Source organism: Vulpes lagopus, chromosome 10, assembly GCF_018345385.1.
Source record: "Vulpes lagopus strain Blue_001 chromosome 10, ASM1834538v1, whole genome shotgun sequence".
NCBI lineage: Eukaryota > Metazoa > Chordata > Mammalia > Carnivora > Canidae > Vulpes > Vulpes lagopus.
In genome coordinates, this window is record NC_054833.1 from 81,386,481 (window position 1) to 81,405,977 (window position 19,497).

The 19,497-nt window shown below is 39.9% G+C and overlaps 1 protein-coding gene across 5 annotated transcripts in view; it reads right to left on the minus strand.

Annotated features, from left to right (window-relative positions):
* TCEANC2 (transcription elongation factor A N-terminal and central domain containing 2) overlaps nt 1-19,497 on the minus strand; it is a 47,247-nt gene that overhangs the window by 14,724 nt on the left and 13,026 nt on the right. For all 5 annotated transcript variants that reach the window (XM_041771786.1, XM_041771785.1, XM_041771783.1 and 2 more), the window contains exon 4: nt 5,049-5,242. In XM_041771786.1, coding sequence (XP_041627720.1) covers nt 5,049-5,242 — 194 coding nt within the window. The remainder of the gene's footprint in view (nt 1-5,048; nt 5,243-19,497) is intronic.

Genomic DNA, 19,497 nt, shown 5'->3' on the forward strand with positions numbered 1-19,497 from the left:
TTCCATCAATAAATTGCAGTCTATATTAAAAAAGAACCAAAGTTCCCTGTACCCTGGAGTTCACAAAACTGGGTATCAAGCATACTTCGTTCAGCAGTTACTGAGTTGCTACTCTTGAGTCTGGCCTGACCTGGGTATTGGAGACCCTGAGCAGAAAAGACTGATCCCTGCCCTCCAGGAACTCACAGTAGATAAAGGAGACAGCACATATACAGATACCTGTGGGGCAGGGGGGAGGCTGCTGTACCAGCGATGTGATGGGAAAAGGAAGCAAGTATCTAATAATTCTCAGGCATGCCTCTTATAAAATGAAGGCCAATCACAATAAGGAAAAACACTGGTGGTATTAAAATGTAAATCGTAAGGGCAAATAATTCATCACAGAGCCAAGAGTGCAAATTCACTGCATAAAGTGAAGAGGTCTATCTTCTAACTGCCTTTGGCTATTTCAAACCCACCCAAGTTGTTGAGCCCTTTCCAGTGGGTCCTAACCTTGTGATTCAGGTAGGTCCCTTTTGGGTCAAAGGACCAGAGTTTCACTAAGACCTTGAGAAAAAGAGGTTTTGCTGTGAGACACATCTACATGAGTGGGAATGGGAACAGGAAGGAGGTACAGCTGTATGAATGGGAATGGGGACAAGAAACCTAGGGATTTATTTAGGGACCATATCCTTTTCCTCGTGTGTCTCAAGATCTATCTGGTCTCTTTCTCACATGTTTTTGCTCCTCTCCATTTGCCTTACTACCAGTTCTAACTACCTTATTCTCTCCCCCTGTGCCACATCTCTAGCCAGCTTCTGCTCCCTCACAACTCCTCCAACACCCCTTCTGCTTCAACACTCCCACTGTTGTTTCCTTGCTATTTCCTAGTTCACACTTCACAGAGACAGAGAATCTATCTGCCTTCCTTCGTACCTGTAAGTTAACTGTGTGGTATTCAGTTGCCCAATCATGGAGGAACTGGCTACAGCTGGGGAAGATATAAAATATGACCACCCAGAGCTGTCTTTCACCAAGGATTCCGGACCCAGTGGGAAATGGTGCCACAATCAATTAGTGATGTCTGCCATGTTTGTAAGCTCTGTAAAAGCAAGATAAGGTCTTCTTCATATGTTTAGCTCAAGTTCAGAGCTTCCCACATTGGGCTGTGACTATTTATTTGCCTATCTCCCTCGGAACACTGTGAGCCCCTCTAGGGCTGTTACCATCTTGGATTCATTTCTGAATTTTGGATGCCTAGTGTAGGTATGGGCACATAGCAAGTGCTCAGTAAGTTATTTGTTAAGCGAGTATCCTTCTTCCCTATATATACCTCCCTCCTTCCCTGCTCTTTGATAACATCATATACATAAGATATGAAATATAATGTTTCTGTTTTAATACATTTCTTCTGGCTTGGAAAACCCTACCTGTTACAAAGGCCAATTCAATTGTCATTTCTTCTGAGAAACCTTTCCAGATGCCCTCATGGATTTCCCTGTTCTGTCCTTTGTGTGTCTAAACCACTTGCTAGTACCACGATTTCAGACATATTTTCATCCTGCCTTATATTTAGTCAGTCATTCACAGGCTCTCAGCCAGGAGACAGTAAGCTTTCTTAAGCACAGGGAATGCGACTCATTTATGTTTATATTCTCCCCGGCACCAGTAGTAGTAGTACTAAACATTTGTTGAATTGAATATCCACTGGAAGCAAACTTTGTATGAGTTTTCCAACAGCATGATTGGATTTGTACACATCTGCCCACATTCCTTTTTGACCACTTGAATACATTTATGAGAGAGCTGGTCAAAGCCAGAGGTGCAGTCTGAGGCCATTAACCAAAGAGAAAACTAACAGTCCCATATGGGGACGGACCCCTGACCTGGATCTCATTAGCACCATCTGACAACCAACTGGGCCAACCAGCCAGTGTTTCATAAACTCTTAATGATACAGGCTCGCTTTGAGAATCAGGTTCATTTTTTTTTAATGACATAATAGGAAACTGATCACAGGCCGTGAGGTAGGAAGGAGAGTGGATAATGAGGAAGGGGAAGTAAGAGAATGACACCACAGGGGACGTTCATATGAGGGAAGATCTAAAAGACAGGGAAGAACAAAGAAGACCCGGAAGGGAGAGAAAGTAAAGGGGAATATGGAGCATAGGTCTCGAAAGTGGAGTTTTTATTCATCTATCCCATTATTCCAAGAACAAGGAAACAATCCATACATCTGGAAAGCAAGACCTGTATAGACTAATAAAGAGACGTACCTTTTGGCTGTGTGTGTAGATTCTTCATCTGTGGCTTTCACTACTAAAGGATGTGACCAAAACAAATAGCATGGAAATATTTTTCCCACACAAATATAATGCGTGAATTTGCAAAAACACACACTAGAATTAAATTGTTAAGGCTTTTTAGTCATTGGGCTGGTAACTTACCCAATGGTTTACTATTGCCTGATAAAGTACATTTCTGGAGATCTGATGTCTGATTTGAATGCACTCAACATTGGTTACTGTCACATCCAGATCCTGGATGAGGTGGTTCGTTGATTTACCCTAACATGGCAATGTTTCAGATGATGATGGGTGCTAGGAGTTAACCTTATATAACAGTGTTTATATTTATATTTTCTGACATACCAAACTGATAAAAGAACTATCAAATGCTGTTTATGCAAGGAAAACAGATTGATTTCTTTTTTTGGCGAAGGAAGATGGTTAGATGCACATTTTTAATTTTAAAAATTTATTCTTTGGGAGCAAAACCATTCAACTATGCTTAATCTGATATTTTTTCCAATTACATTGGAAAGCACTAACGAATGTATCACTTTTTTAACTTTGCTTTGTAACACTTGAGTGCTTACCACTTGATGTGCCATTTAAAGGATAATTAATGGATAAACTAAAAGGATAATTATTATGGAGTTTAATATAGCAGGCAAACTGCTCATTAATCCTTACAAGCATAGCTTTGTTATTATCATTTACTTAAAAAGATACCACAGGGAACTGGTATTTACCACCACATTAACTACGTATTATATACCCACACTCTATGCTTCTGCAATAATTTTGGTTTATTTTAAAAATAAACTTTATGTAAAATATTAAATAGCAAATCTTGTTGGCTAATCGATACTCTGGAAAATTAGACTTAAAATCTTCATTTTTTTTTCTTTCTTCCAAGGGTTTAGTAGTCATATTAAAGCCTCCTTTAGGAAAAGTTAAGCAAACTTATAGCATATTAATTCACAGAACTATCAAGTAGACATAAAAATTATAAATATGAAAAATAAATATATATAGAAAAGGATATACAAAAAATGACCCTGATATTGATCAAGATTAAAAATAGAACACAAATAAATAATAAATAAATAAATAAAATTAAAATAGAACACACACACAAAAAAATAGAACACAAATGTAAATAATTGTCAGTTTTCTGTAGTTTTCTAAATAATCAATAAAAGCATTTAATGGAACATTTGGCATGTGATTGGCTCTTAATAAATATGGTATAATCATTAACTTGCCCAATATTCATTTAAAGAGCTATAATAATTTAACAAACAGGAAATGCACCAAAATGTTAACAAGATTATATCTGGTGGTAGATTCAATGGTGGTTTTACTTTTCCTTTCTATATTTTCTCATTTTCTATCATAAATTTGTACTAAAAAAACCAAAACTCCATTTTTAAAAAGTAAATAATATCCTACAAGTCCATATACCTTTCTTTTGTAGATGCCTAATTGAGAGAGAACAGTTAAAATATTTTTTCAGAGAATGCAGTGACAGATCTAGCATTTAAACCTAGACTTTTGGGCAGCCCGGGTGGCTCAGCAGTTTAGCACCGCCTTCAGTCCAGGGCCTGGTCCTGGAGACCAGGGGTAGAGTCCCACATTAGGCTCCTTGCATGGAGCCTGCTTCTCCCTCTGCCTGTGTCTCTGCCTCTCTCTCTCTGTGTCTCTCATGAATAAATAAATAAAATCTTAAAAAAAAAAAACAACCTAGACTTTTGAAATCATTTCTTTTATTAATAATATTAAATTATTCTTTAAGGATACTTTAATAGGGATACCTGAAAAAAGAGGAAAAATATGGATGTTATATCTGATTTTTCTAGAATATTAACTGATCTATAAGACTTGTTTATGATGACTGATATCATTGTTAATGAGCAAACCTTCTTCTAGCATGTGTACCTCACACCACTAACATCTGAACTGTTAGCTATGAAGAGGATAGAGATTATCTAGCCAGTTGATTATATATGCCTTGGAACTAAAGGTATGAGTATTGACAAAAAATGAGTAGAGTCTTTTCAATAGACACCTATTTATTTTGCCACTGATATTCCATAGCATAGTCCATGCCAGAATTTTTGTTTCGGTGGAAGGGGAAGAAGCAGGAAGGAACCAACTCTCATTAAGTGACTTCTAATCACCACATACTATACTATTTCTTTGTATAAATGCTTCATTTAATCTTTCCAATAATTATAGGTGATAGGAATTATAATACTCATTTTACAGATTTAAAAAAAGGTCAAATCTCAGAAATGTTAAGGGATTTGACTAAAATGACACATCCAATACATACTAGAGCCAGGGTTTTATTTATTTATTTATTTAAAGATTTTATTTATTCATTCATGAGAGACACAGAGAGAGGGAGAGAGAGGCAGAGACACAGGCAGAGGGACAAGCAGGCTCCACGCAGGGAGCCCGACGCGGGACTCGATCCCGGGACTCCAGGATCACACCCTGGGCTGAAGGCAGGCGCTAAACCGCTGAGCCACCCAGGGATCCCCTAGAGCCAGAGTTGTTTTTTTTTTTTTTTTTTTTTTTTTTTTAGAGCCAGAGTTTTAATCAAGATCTTGCTCCAAAGCCTGCAATCTCTCAACACTACTATCTCCCAGAATGCTTACAAATCCAGAAACCTTCAAGAAAACGCTGTTAGAATAAAGCTATAGTACCAAGACTAGGAAAGATTTATGAAAACGTGAGGCTCATTTAACTAAGAGAATGACATTCCAACCAAGACATTACCTCTAACTCCAAGGCCTCTGAGAGTAACTTCTGGGCATTTTTCCTGAACGTCTCAGTTTTGGGGTCACTTCGCACTTCAATAGAAGGTCTATCTAAATGTTTTTCAATGAAAGTTCTCCACTCAGTGTATACTTCCCTGGCAAGACAAGCCACTTCTGGATCTGAGTGCTGACGCATCTTGTTCACAGTGTGACCTGGAAAAAGAAAGGAGAAACCAAAGGAAAGGTGGTTCTGTTTTCTTCTGAAAAGCACAGGACCATATGGAGTGATGTGTGGCATGGAGAAAGTCATTCACACACCTACAGATATAAAGGCTCTTGTGCAAATGAAGACCCATTTCTCAAAGGCTGAGATAACCAGATAATCATGGCAGAAGAATCACTGGACTAGCCAATGCAATAAGTCATAAAATAGAAGCAAGATCAATAGATACTTAAAATGGAACAATTAAAGTACCAACTTCTTAATTCAAAAATTGCACTAAAAGAAAATGAATTAAGCATTTATCTTGTCTTTTCAGTACATATTATATTTCAGATCAACCAAATAGCCCTAGTTATGGAGAGAATGTTCTTTATTCAGCTAATAAGTGTGAAAAGATTGACAAAATTTTTAAACATTTTGTAGCCCATGATGAAATAGTTCATTCAGCTGACAAGTATCAGTGGATGAACTCATTCAATGAAAGGTTGATTGGGAAATTTATAATGGAGGGATGAGCTGTCCACCTGAACCACTACTCAATCTTGGCACCCCTAAGAATGGGACTGTCAGAGAGAGGTAGCACTTCACAGCCCTACCTATGAATAGTCTTGTACCCTCCTCCCGAAGAAAAGAGGAACCAGAATCCAACTGGTCATTCCAGGTTATAGAAAATATGAGACAGAGGAATGAGTTAAATCATAGTATGAGGAAAAAGACATATCCAGAATGTGGTCATTCTATAGGACCACTGATCTGATTTCTTCCATAGTCAATGGCATTTTTAAAAAATTTTATTTTATAATTAAGTTTTTTATTTGAGTGTAGTTGACACACAATGTTACATCAGTTTCAGGTGCATAACATAGTGATTTGACAAGTTTTTACATTATGCTATGCTCACAAATGTGGCTGCCATCTGTCACCATACAACACTATGACAATCCCATTGACTATATTCCTTCTGCTGTGTCTTTTATTTCTGTGACTTATTCCTTCAATATCAGAAGCCTGTATCTCACTCTTCCCTTGGCCCATTTGCCCATCCCCCACTCCCTTCCCCCTTGGCAGCCAGCAGTTTATACTCGTGTGTTTACAGGTCTGATTCTATTTTTTGTTTGTTTATTCATTGGTTGATGGCTTTTTCTTGCCTTTTTTTTTTTTTTAAGGGAGTAAGGTTATGGACTGCTATAGATGAATTCTTTTGAGTTCAAAGTACCAAATGCAATGTATGATGCCAATGCTGACTTCAACAAATCAACCATTAAGAGGTTTTGAGATGCACAAGGAATATGGATATACACTAGATATTAAATTATACCAAGAAATTACTGTTTAAGAATGATAATGGCATTGTTGTTATTTAAGAAAATATCTGCATTTTTAGACATGCATACTGAAGAGGTAGAGCTGAAATAAGATGCCTGGGACTCTGCTTTAAAATATTTAAGAAACAGCAGAAAAACACAAAAAAGGAAAAGGTGAAATAAGTGGGATCAAATCTTAATAGTTACTGAATCTGGCTGAAGGGCATATGGGAGTGTGTTCTATTATTTTCTTTATTTTTATGTGTCTGAAATTTGCATAATAAAAATGAAAGAGGAAAAGGATAAAAATATCAATATGCAAAAGTACTTTGACAAAAATAATTACATAGAAAAGCCAAGGAAATCAACTAAACAGAATTAAAAACTTAATAAGTAGAGAAATATTAGGTATATTTTTTAAAAAGTCAATAGCATTCTTTTTTTTTTTTTTCTCAATAGCATTCTTATGCCTGCAATAACCAGTGTGCATACAACAGGGGAAAATCCTGCTTACATGAGTAAAACCATAAACCACGTAACAATACATTCACATGTATGTTAATGTTAATTAACATTCAGGTGTGTTGCCTCCAGTTGACTCCCATAGCCCTGACTGGCCTCTCTGGCTAAGTTTGGGACCCCTTAACGGCATCTCCCACACTGCAGCCACAGTGGCCTTTTTAAAATTTAATTATTTCCTGTTTTAGGGCTACTTTTTCTAGAACATAAATCGGACCATTTCACTCATCCACGTAAATCTTTCAGTGCTGTATCCAAATTCATATCTTGTCACACAAGTCCCTTCACAATCTGTCCCCTCCTCCTACCCATCTTGCAATGAACATTCTGTCTGCCTAGAATACCCTTGCTTTCCTCTTTATCTGGCTAGTTTCCATGCTGCCTTTCAGACTCCGTTTAGGAGTCCCTTACTCCAGCAAGTCATCCTTAATACCCCCGTCTTGGTCAGTGCCTCTCCTCTGTGCTTCCTCAGCACCTTGTGCTTCTGTTCCTCACAATAATTGTAATAATTAGTTGTAATTATCCGATCAGCTACTTCTCTTGCCCACCGAAGAGAGCTTGAGGGCAAGAGCTACAACATGTTCATCTTTGTCCGGCAGAGAACACAGTGGCAGGAGGTAGAGGTTGGGAGTGGGTATGCAGTAAATGTTGGTGGAATGAATGAGAGACTCATGTGAAGATTAACATCTTTTTACTAAAATATATGAGGAAATGTGAATGAAAGGGGAAATTGTGCCATATTATAAGACAGAAAGATTAGTACAAAGAGACATAAGTAAGACACAGTCCCTCGAAGTTAACCTATATTCACCCTGTGCACCCTTTGTGCACAGAAATGTGTACAAAAACACCCTTACATTACTGTTTGTGATAGTGAAAAGCGAGAAACAATTGGAAGTTCATCATTAAGAGTCAAATTTGTTAAATAAATTATAATCCATTCAAACAACAAATACTTTGCAGCCATAAAAGTTTGAAATCACTCTACATGTAGTAACATGGAAAGATGATTACTTTTTTCAGGTTCTCAGGAGAGCACGCACAGTATGAGCCAATATTTACTTTTAAAATTATATTTGTGTATACATATAAGCACATATACTTGTTTATATGCAGAGAAAAGTCTAAAGAATTTCTAATGAAATTATTAATGGAGGTCTCCTCCAAGTAGTAGGACTGCATGCATCTGTGCCATTTAGCTCACAGTCTCCCAGACTGGCTCAGGGATTGTAAGCAATCCTAACAGCACAGCTGGTGCTGTAACGGAGGTGCATTCAAAGTTCTTGGGAATACAGATCCTTCTCTTCATGTGTTCCCCTCTTCTCTTCTCTCTCCAAGAAAGGCACTGTTGATCCATCAAGCTCTATCTGTGAGAAATGAAGATGCAGAGGTCTCTCAGAGTCCTTCTGCTTGTCAAATTCAATGGATCTTCTCCATCCTGACATTAACTTGTTCCTTCTGGGCCTTTGAAGCTGCTTTCTGTCTTCTAAAATACTCTTTTCCACCGCTTTTTGAGACCCCACCTGTGACTGTTCCTTCTCTTTCTTCTGCTGACTACATATATCTTCCCTAACCTTTAATTACCTGTGAACCCGAGCTGGGGCATTGTCCTTGGACTCCTCTCTTCTTTCTCCACCTGCTCTCCCTGAGTAATCTTACCCACTTCTGTAGTCCGACTACCATCTGTAGTACCACATATGTAGCTCTAGCCCAAAGGCTCTCACTGAGCACAAGAGCCAAACGTCCAGTTCCCTACCGGACAGCTCAACCTGCTTCTTTTGTAAGTAACTCTAACTCAACACTTTTTTTTTTTAATTCAATTAATTAACATATAGTGGATTATTAGTTTTAGAAGTAGAGTTCAGTGATTCCTCAGTTGTATATAACACACAGTGCTCATTATATCCCACGCCTTCCTTAATGCCCATCACCCAGTGGCTCCATCTCCCACCTGAAGCAACCCTCAGTTTGTTTCCTATGATTAAGGAACTCAACACATCTAAGATAGAGGATGGAACTCATTATTACCCTCATCAGTCCCTCCTTCTGTACTTCCTATCACACAATGGCACCACCATTCACTCATCATATCAGGCTCCTTAACATTTTCTCTATCTTTTCCTTCTCACCTCCTCTTCCTCTTCACGGCTACCCTAATTCAGGTTCTTACCATCTCTCTGCAGGTCTACTGCAGAGACATACTAACCAGTCTTTGTCACCAGTATGGCTTTCTCCACCTCATCCTCCTTAAAGAAGTCAAAACAACCTTTTAAAAACACGATCTTGGGGATCCCTGGGTGGCTCAGTGGTTTAGCACCTGCCTTTGGCCCAGAGCGTGATCCTGGAGTCCCGGGATCAAGTCCCACATCAGGCTCCCTGCATGGAGCCTGCTTCTCCCTCTGCCTATGTCTCTGCTTCTCTCTCTCTCTGTATCTCTCATGAATAAATAAATAAAATATTTTAAAAATAAATAAATAAATAAAAATAAAAACACGATCTGAGGGGTGCCTGGGTGGCTTAGTCGGTTAAGCATCTGACTCTTGGTTTGGGCACAGGTGATGATCCCAGCTTCCTGAAATCCAGCTGGCATGAGGCTCCACATTCATCAGGGAGTCTGCCTAAAGATTCTCTCTCTCTCTCTCCCTCTCCTCCATCTCTCTCTCTAATATAAATAAATAAATCTCTAAAAACACAGCTTGATCTCATTACCCCCTTACCAAAAGCCCTTGAATGGCTCTTTCCACCGCCCTCGAATTAATTCCTAAGTATCACATTCAAGCTTTCAATGACCTGGAAGCTCTTTGGCCTCATCTCTTACCATGCCATCCTTTCTCCTCCCTCTGGTCACCCCCAGCTCTTCTACCCCTTTGCCTTCATGTACTAAGTTCTAGTCCTGGAAAGCAACTTGCAGGTCATTGTTTCAAGCCAGGCTGTCTGGCCACCTTACATTTCTGAGCCTTAGCTCACACTGTTCCCTCTGCCTAGAATGTTTAATACTCACCTTCCCTTCTAAACTGTAAACACCTTGAGGGCAGAGCCCCCCATCGTACTCCAAGTTATAGTCTCAGCTCCTGGCATAGTGCCTGGCACAGAACAATCAATAAATGTTTGCTGAATGGGATTAAACAGTTAAATAAAAGCCATTTAAACATTTGTTGTTTTTTTTTTTTTCATTTGGTTTTCAAATTGCTTTTGTACTAACATTTAAATATGGATGCAGTTGATTGGGAAAATCACACAACTGCAAACAAAATAATGGAACCATAGTATAAAGAAGTGAATCCAAAAGTGCTGGGGAAATAAAAAGTTTCTAATTCTCTCCCATTATTAAGAATTCTTGCTTTCTACTCCAGATTGTATATGAATTATCCCATTTAATTTTTATAACTAAACAATGAATTAAATACTACTGTTATAAATCCCTTTACAAATGAGAAAATGAAGCTAGGCAAAGTAACCTGTCCAAGGATTCACAGCTACTAAGTGTACAGGCCAGGATCTGAACACATACAGTCTGGCTCCAGAGCCTGCACACTTAACCCCTAATGCCCTGTACCTCTCTGTTATTAGAGACTGGCATGCGGGGCGTGTTCAATAAAGCTCTGTGGGGTAATGCTGTTAAACTTCTTGATATTCCCAAATCAGAAGAGCACAGGTCTTGAGAGGTGGCCAAAGGGCAGAAGGCTTCAACTCTCAGGCCAGGGCAACGGGGTCACTGCTTCTGGCCTATAGGAGGCAGTACACCTCACAGATGCCCCACAGGACCCCTCCCCTACCCAGACTGGTCAGGAGGTGCTGACAACACCAGCAAATCCCTCCAGAAAGGGCAGTACTGTAACAGAGCCCATGAGGATGCAAGATTTGTCAGCAAGAGGGTGACAGTCTGGAGCAGGAAAAGAGAAGAGAAAAGGTCTAGGAAATCTTCTTCTAGAGAAAAAAACAAACAAGATGAAATAATAAATTTGAGATCATAGAGGGAATTTCATGGTAAAATAATGACAGTTAGCTACCATGCTAAAATGCTTTACTTAACTTTAACTTGTTTAAGCCTCAAAACAGGCAGGTGCTGTTATGATTCCCCATTTTATAGGTAAAGAACCCAAGGAATTAGAAATAAAATGACTTGCAGGACACCACAAGTAAGAAGTAGGACCAGGTTTCAAACATAGGCAGTGTGGCTCCAGAGCTCATGCTTTAACCCTATGCTCATACCTCTGGTTGATCATATGGTCGGTCCTACCTCTTCTTGATTGAGATGAAAAAAATATGAGGCTCTGTGACCCTTCCCCAAGGTCATAAGTTGGTCAGTAGCTACATCAAGGGAGTTAATGATCTGCAAAATCATTATTTGGTCCATGAAGTTTTTATGTTTTAAAGCAAGCAGTGCCACTGGCTGGTCTTATGAGCTAAGTCAAGTCCCTTAGGTTTAAGGGTAGGGGGTTTCTGCATCCTGGCACACTGTTAAGACAATTTCCCTGCAGGAAGCAGTCTTTCACTCATTTGACAAACATTATGAAATACAAAGTATGTACCAGGCCTTGTGCTAGACACTGGGATGGAATGTTGGGCAAGATAATCCTGTACTCAGGAGCTCCAATAGGTCTAAGCATAGGAGAAGACACCTAAACAAAACAAAATACACAGAAGTGTTACAGGTAGGTTCAGGATCCTAAGTATTGAAGGGGAACCTCAGGGAGGGTCAAAAGGACAGAGGAGTCAATTCAGCTGGCAAAAGGGCTAGGGAACACCATGAAAAGAGGAAATGCCTGTCCTGAGTCTTGACAACGATCCAAGAAGACAGGACTCACACAAGAAGCACAGTGAAGGAGAAGACAGAACCTGAACTAGCAGGACGTAATTTAAGGGCTATGGTAAGCAAAAACTGATCCCCAGGGATATCCATGTCCCAATCCTCAGAACCTGTCAATACGCTACCTTACATGGAAAATGGGACTTGGACAAGATTAAGGTTAAGGACCCTGAGATGGGAAGATTAGCCTGAATTATCTAAGTGGGCCCAATCTAATCACCCAAGTCTTTAAAAGTAGAAGAGACAGAAGGCGTGTGTCGGAGAGATAAGATGTAAGAATTCAACCCACCATTGCCAGCTCTGCAAATGAAGCAAGGGAGCCATAAGCCACAGGATGCAGGTGCTTCTAGAAACTGGAAAAGGCAAGGAAACAGATTCTTCCCTACAGTATCCAGGAAGGGATGCAGCCTTACCAACACCTTGATTTTAGCCCAATGGACCTGTCTTCTGACCTATAAAACTGTAAGATAATAAATTTGTGTTTCAAGGTTTTAAAAACCACTAATTTTGTGGCAATTTGTCAGTACATTATTCAACATAAAATGAACACAGGAATCTAAAAGTAGTTCAAGATTGCTGAAGCAATGACAATGTATGGGACAACTTGAAAAGAAAAGGCCATTTGAAAGGTCCTTGCCACTCACTAACTTTTTCCACAACCTTGAGCAAGTTAAATCACAAACCTATTTCATTCACCCACTCACTAACTCATTTATTCATTCACCAAACATTTTCAGCTTCACATAGAAGACCAGGTTTCATCCAGGTCTTGAAGAGCAAGCAAGAGTTTATCATGGACAAAGGCACTTTAGGTTTCAAGAGGTGACATGACATGGTGCAAGTATATTATAGCTTTTTCACTTACTTGGTTTTCTGACGGACGGCAAATTACTTCAAACTCACTAAGCCTCAGTTTCCCCTTGTAAAATGGAGACAATCATAACATTTCCCTCACACAACTGTTGTCTAATCAAATGAAATCATAGATGGGAAAGTATTTTGAGTACAGGGGTTTTTGCTGTTGTTAACCAACCATAAATGAAACCAAGACATCTCTGAAATCAGATCAACAGGACGAATATAACACTTCCCCCAGAATATTCATATGCACAGCACTGCAAACGGAGAGCATGCTCACCAGGTTAAGAGGGCAAGGCCTGACTCCACTGCCTTACCAGACACTTACCTATACCCCTTGCCCACTTATTTCCTCTATAATAAAGATATCCAGTCACAGAGCCCCTTTATTCAGTACCAGGTCTGAAGGCTTTGGCCTAGCTAGCCCTTGACTTCCCAGACCATGTGAGAACAGTGAGGCCACACATTTCTCTTGCCTCTTAAAACACTCTTCTCTGGGCCTGCATGTCTTTGTACGGCCCTGACCCTCTCCCTCTTTAATTACACTTATCTCTTCACCCGGCTCCTCTTCTTCCTCCCACTTCCCCACCACAGACATCCTCTCAGGTTCAATTCTCCAGCCTTTTGTTTTCCTTTTACTCAGAGAATTCATCCACTTAGGTGATTGTAAGCATATGCTTCTGGGCTGATGACTTCCAAAAATATACTGTTAGTCTTAAATCTCTCATCTGCACTTCTGTCCCTCAGCGCCTACTGCCTGCTGGACATTTCTACCTAAAGAGTTTATGTCAGACCAAAATCCTAGGGATATTGACTAAAATGCGAATACCAGGAGAAAACTCCCATCTGGGGTACATAAGAAAAGGCACTAAATTCTGACTTAAAAAGGTGAGTTTGAGCAGATGGCAGAACCCAGAGAAATGCTCTGATAAAATAAAGGGACATATGGCTGGGGTCCAGGGCACAATGGCAGTCTGTCTGCTAACCAGGAAACAGCTCTGTCTCAAGAGACCTGGGCTCTCATTACATTTCTGGTGCTAACCTCACTAAGTGGCCCTAGATAAGTCACTTCATCTCTCTGAACCTGAGTTTCCTTGTTTATAAACTGAAGTAGCTAAACGGATTTAAAAGTGTTATGACACTGACTTTACAGAATTCAGAAAGAGATAACAAAAATGATAAGCTCTCAAGTGTAACTGGACAAATGATACAAACAATTCACACAAAAAAGACAAAGTACCGATAAACACAAAAACCAATTCATTTTATGCAACAAATGAAAACGAGATGCTATTTTTACCTAATAAATTAGTAAGATTTTAGGAAAGTTGCAGGACTACAAATCAGAACATTTCTAAAAGTCTAAGTTCCAAAAATTAATGAGAACAGGAGATGCATATCCAAGAGTCACCTGAATTAAGTCACCTCAGTTAAACTGGACAACTCTCTGGTTAAAAACTCTAAAGCAGCTGATTTATGGAACAGTAGGGGAAGGGGACAAGGATAAAGAAACAGAGAAAGGCAAGAAACAGGATATATAAAACTAGAAAGAACCATGGAGAAAATCTTCTTTGCCCTTGTCATTTTCACTGATTTGAAGAATATATCCTTTTTTTAAAAAAATTTTTTTTATTTATTCATGAGAGACAGAGAGAGAGAGAGAGAGAGAGAGAAAGAGGCAGAGACACAGGCAGAGGGAAGCAGGCTCCATGCAGGAAGCCCGAAATGGGACTCGATCTCAGGTCTCCAGGATCACCCCTGGGCTGAAGGCAGGCGCTAAACTGTTGAGCCACCCAGGGATCCCTAATTTGATGAATATATCCTGAGCGGCTACAAGCCATGCTAATGCCTGAAATGTACTGGTGAATAAAGAGCAATGTCCTGTAGGCATAGAGTTGCTAGTTGGTAAATAAAAAACAAAGAAGTACATGCATAATTACAAACTCAGATAAGGGATATGAAAGAAATAAACATATAAAAAAGAAGTAACATGTAAAAAATAGACACAGAATTGGGAACAAATTCAGTGTCATTTATGTCAACAAAAGTAAGCAATCAATGGTCTCAAGTTCATCGTTCCCGGAAGATGAGAAATGAGATGAAACTATTGGATTTGGATAGAAAGAAATCACTGTGTCCTGTGAGGGAAGACTAGAGGGGTGGGAGAAGCCAGGACAGAAAGGTTTAAAGGAGTGGGAGGGGCAGAAAAGGCGGTTGTATCAATCATTTTTAAAGGAAAGTGGCTAGAAAAGAGAACCAGGTCCCTGGAAGAGGCAACAGACAATTAAAGGGTCTGAAGGCAGACAGAATGAGCCGGAGGAGAGGGCAACACAGCGGAAAGGCACGTTGGCGTCTTCATTCCCTCTCACCTCCACAGTCAGGCTTTGCTGAGGCGGGTCCATTCTCCCAGACAAGGTAACTCTGTGAGCCTGTCACTCAGCAGGTTAGCATCTCTCCTGTTCCAAAACTCAGCACTTTCTTCCATCCCACATTCCCTTTCTGATACTCCTGCCTCTCTTTTCTTTCAACACAAAACTTTTTGAAAGAGCTGCCTACTGTCACAGTGTCATTTCCTTACCTCCTCCTCCCTCTTCAAGCTTCTGCTCCTAACCGTGCTTTTGAAACTGTCCTTACCAAAATCGTTGACCTTACTTTGCAAAATCTAACATGCAATCTCCAGATATCACTTATTTGGCCCTTTGACAACAATGGACATACTGACCCCTGCACTATCCCCCTCCCAGTCCCGCCCCCCCAGTACCCTGCTCCTCCCACTGCATGACAGCATTCCCTCCTGTTTCCTTTCTGTTTTTCTGGTCACACCTCAGTTTCCTTCTACAAGTCTCTTAAGTATTGATGTGCTTCAGGACTTTGGGCTTTGCTCTTAGCTATTCTCTCTGTGCAAGCTTACCTATTTCTATTGCCTCAATTTCTAACTATATGCTGATGATGACTCTCAAATATATATATCTAGGGTCTCTCCTTAGCTTCAGCCTTGTACATCCAATGTCTTGGACATTTCCTCTTGGTTGTCCACAGTATGTCAAATACAGTAGGTCTAAAATTGAACTTATTTCCCCCACCTCTATGGTAGTAAGTGGTACTGCCATCCACTAATTTGTCCATATTAGGAATCTGGGCCTCAACCTTCATTTCTTTATCTTCATTCCCAACATCCAATCAATGTCTATGTCCTTTGGATTTTATTTCATTTATATCTCTTGATTCCAAGCACACTGCTCCATCCCTATAATGGCTATCCTATCTAAACCACTCTCATTTCTTACCTTTTTTTAAAACACATACATATATATATTTAAAGATATTATTTATTTACTCATGAGAGACCCACAGAGAGATAGGCAGAGGGAGAAACAGGCTCCATGCAGGGAGCCCGATGCAGGACCCAATCCTGGGACTCCATGATCACGCCCCTGAGCCAAAGGCAGACGCTCAACCAGAGTCACCCAGGCGTCCCTCACCTAGATGTTTTATTTTTTTATTTTATTTTTTTTTCACCTAGATGTTTTAATTGCTTCTTAACTAGGCTTCCTATCTCTATGTTTGCTTCTCTCCAACACTTTTCCCACATGGTAGACAGATTTTTCTAAAACACAAATCTGAATATGTCACTCCTCCATTCAAAACCCTTCTATAACAACCACTTACTATCCTTAAGCTCTCAGGCTCTCTGGTGGACTAAAGCTAGCCTTGCACCGCAATAAACTAGATTCTGGATAAAAGTCACCTCATTCCCTCCTCCAAAAACATAAGCAGAAGCTAAAGGAGTAGGGTTATCCTGAGGGGTGATGTTAACAGAAATGCTGCTCAAAAACTTAACTTTGAGCCAGTGGTGAACTGGGAGAGCTAATCATGGGACTCTGATACTGAGCTGGGATCCTTGCAATGTATGCTAAAGTACTCAAGGTCAGAAGTGGCCCTTGACTACTAGCAGAAACTAAAAAAAAAAAAAAAAAATCCCCTCTAGAGGGAAGCTCCAACCCAATACCACGGAATTCCCATGGATTAAAAGAAAAAAAGTGAGCCCCCAATTAAAAGTCAACAAGCACATGGAAAGGCAAGCACTGGGCACCTGGGTGGCTCATTGGTTGCGTGTCTGTCTTTAGCTCAGGTTGCAATCCTGGGGTCCTTGGATCGAGTCCTGCATCGGGCTCCCTGGGAGGAGCCTGCTTCTCCCTCTGCCTCTCTCCGTGTCTCTCACGAATAAATAAATAAAATCTTTAAAAAATGGAAAAGCAAGCACCATGAGAGTCAGAAAACAAAGATTTAAACTCTCAAGGGCCACAAATACTAGAATAGTTAGATGAAGAATACAGAAGAACCATACATTAATGTCTAAAGAAATAATAGGCAGAGGGGCACCTGGGTGGTTCAATGGGTTAAGTGTCTGACTTCAACCCAGGTCATGACCTCAAGGTCCTGGGATCAAGCCCCCCACTGGGTTCCAAACTCAGCAGAGAGTCTGCTTGAGGACCCCTTTCTCCCTCTCCCTCTGCGCCCTCCTGCTTGCACATACAGGCTTTCTCTCTCTCTCTCTCTCCCTGGTAAAATAAGTCAATCTTTTAAAAAAATAAAGAAATAAAAGGTATAATGACACAGATGTACAAATAATATTGAAAAGAGACAGATTTGGGGGGAAAATCTTGTAAAAATGTAAAATGGCTTTGAAACAAAGAACTCCATGAATGAGTTAAATAGCAGATTAGAGTAAGCTGAAGAGAGAATTAATGACTTTGAAGACATATATCTGAAGAAATTTCCTGGAATTCTGTGAGATAAGGAAATAGGATGATGACTGACAAGCTAAGCCGTTTGGAAAATAAAAGGTCTAACATACTTCTAACTGTAGAATCCTAAAAGGAAGGAACACCGAGAATGAAAAAGAGGCACTTCTGATGAGATGATGGCTATAAAATTTCTACAAATGATCATAAATCCACGGATCCAAGAAGTAAAATATTTAAGAAATATATACTGTGGTAGTTGGTCTACTAATAGCCTCCAATGATCCTTACCTCTTGGTATTAACTCTTGTATTCAGTTGGGCCCCAGATTGTACCTGGGTTGGTCCATGTAACCAATAGAATACAACAGATATGTCATTTCTTCTATGAGCATGCCACTTCCAGGATTAGGCTATGAAAGACACTGTGGCATCCATCTTGGCTTTTCTCTCTTGGATCACTTGCCATGTCATGAGCGGCCATAAGGAGAGGCCCAGGTGATGAGGAACTGAGGCCTCCTACCAGTAGTCCTGGGAGTGAGCCATTTTGAGATGCTCAAGCCCTGTTGAAACTTTCAGATGACTGCAGCCCCAACCAACAGCTTGACTGTAACCTCTTAAGAGATCCTGAGCTAGAATCACCCAAATAAGCAGCTTCCAGATTCCTGACCCTCAGAAAAACTATGTGAGATAACAAATACTTAAGCTGCTGAATTTGGGGGTATTTTTTACCCAAAGATAGATAACTAATACACACACTAAGACCAAACAGGCTTACAAAGAGCCTTCTCCATCTGGTCCATCTGGTCCATCTCCCTAGTTTCACTTCTTGCCACACTCTTTCCAACTAACTACATTTCAAACACACCAAACTTCTAGTTTCTGGAATGCATCATGTTCCACCCCCACCTCCAGCACTCTGTACAGCTCACATGATGTTACCCACTGCCTAACATGTTCTTCAACACCTTCTCTACTTCCAACAGGTATGCTCCATTGGCTAGCTTGTACTCATCATCAGCACTCATCACACGATATGATAAAGTCTTGTTAGACTGTCTGTCCTTCCATTAGACTGCAGGATCCAAAAAGGTGGGGCTAATATCTATCTCCTTCATTATCATGCTAACACAGTTCCTAGCACAAAGAAAGTAGTCAGTCAGTATTTGTTCCTTAAAACCCACAGGGTAGGGGCAGGCAGAAGGATAAAGGTGGAAGAATGTAAACTTTCTCAGGCAATGATCCAAATGAATCTTCAGCCTAGCAACTAAAGTAACTACAAAGGAACCAAGAAACCCCTATATTCCATACAGTCTCTGGTTTAGGGAAGGCTTGGGGTAGGGTCAGGACTCAAAAGCTGGATGCTTTCCAACTCCTCCTAAGTCAGGCCCCCTTGTTATAGTTTCATTAGGATCCCTGAATTGAAATCCATGAACACTAGACAGACACACCCATTCTTAAAAGCACACTCACAACTGTACTCAAAGGACAAATGGAAATACTTTATTTATTTATTTTTTATTTTTTTATTTTTATTTTTTTGGAAATAATTTTTTTTTAAGTAATCTCTATGCCCAATGTGGGGCTTGAACTCAACAACCGTAAGATCAAGAATCGCATGTTCTACTAACTGAGCCAGCCAGGCACCCCACAAGTAGAAATATAGAAATATAGATTTTAAAATGATCATGTGTTCTGTATTTATAGGACAATCCCAGCCTATTCCATTGATATTTAAGATTTGATCAGAAATGGTATTTGTGATGTGTGCCTAAATATGAACATACACATATGTACATATATACATGTCATAAAATATTAATCACTAGTACCCTCTACTGGTGGAGATATCTTATCAGCTCATATGAATGGTATTATTGCCCTCTAGTGACCACAACCTATAAAGAGAAAATCCAGCAGCAGATGGGAAAATCTCCTTGGCTATAATGATAGGGTTTTATGTTCTTTAAGCATCTCATTTTCTCGGATTCTGGTTTATGTTACAGGGGT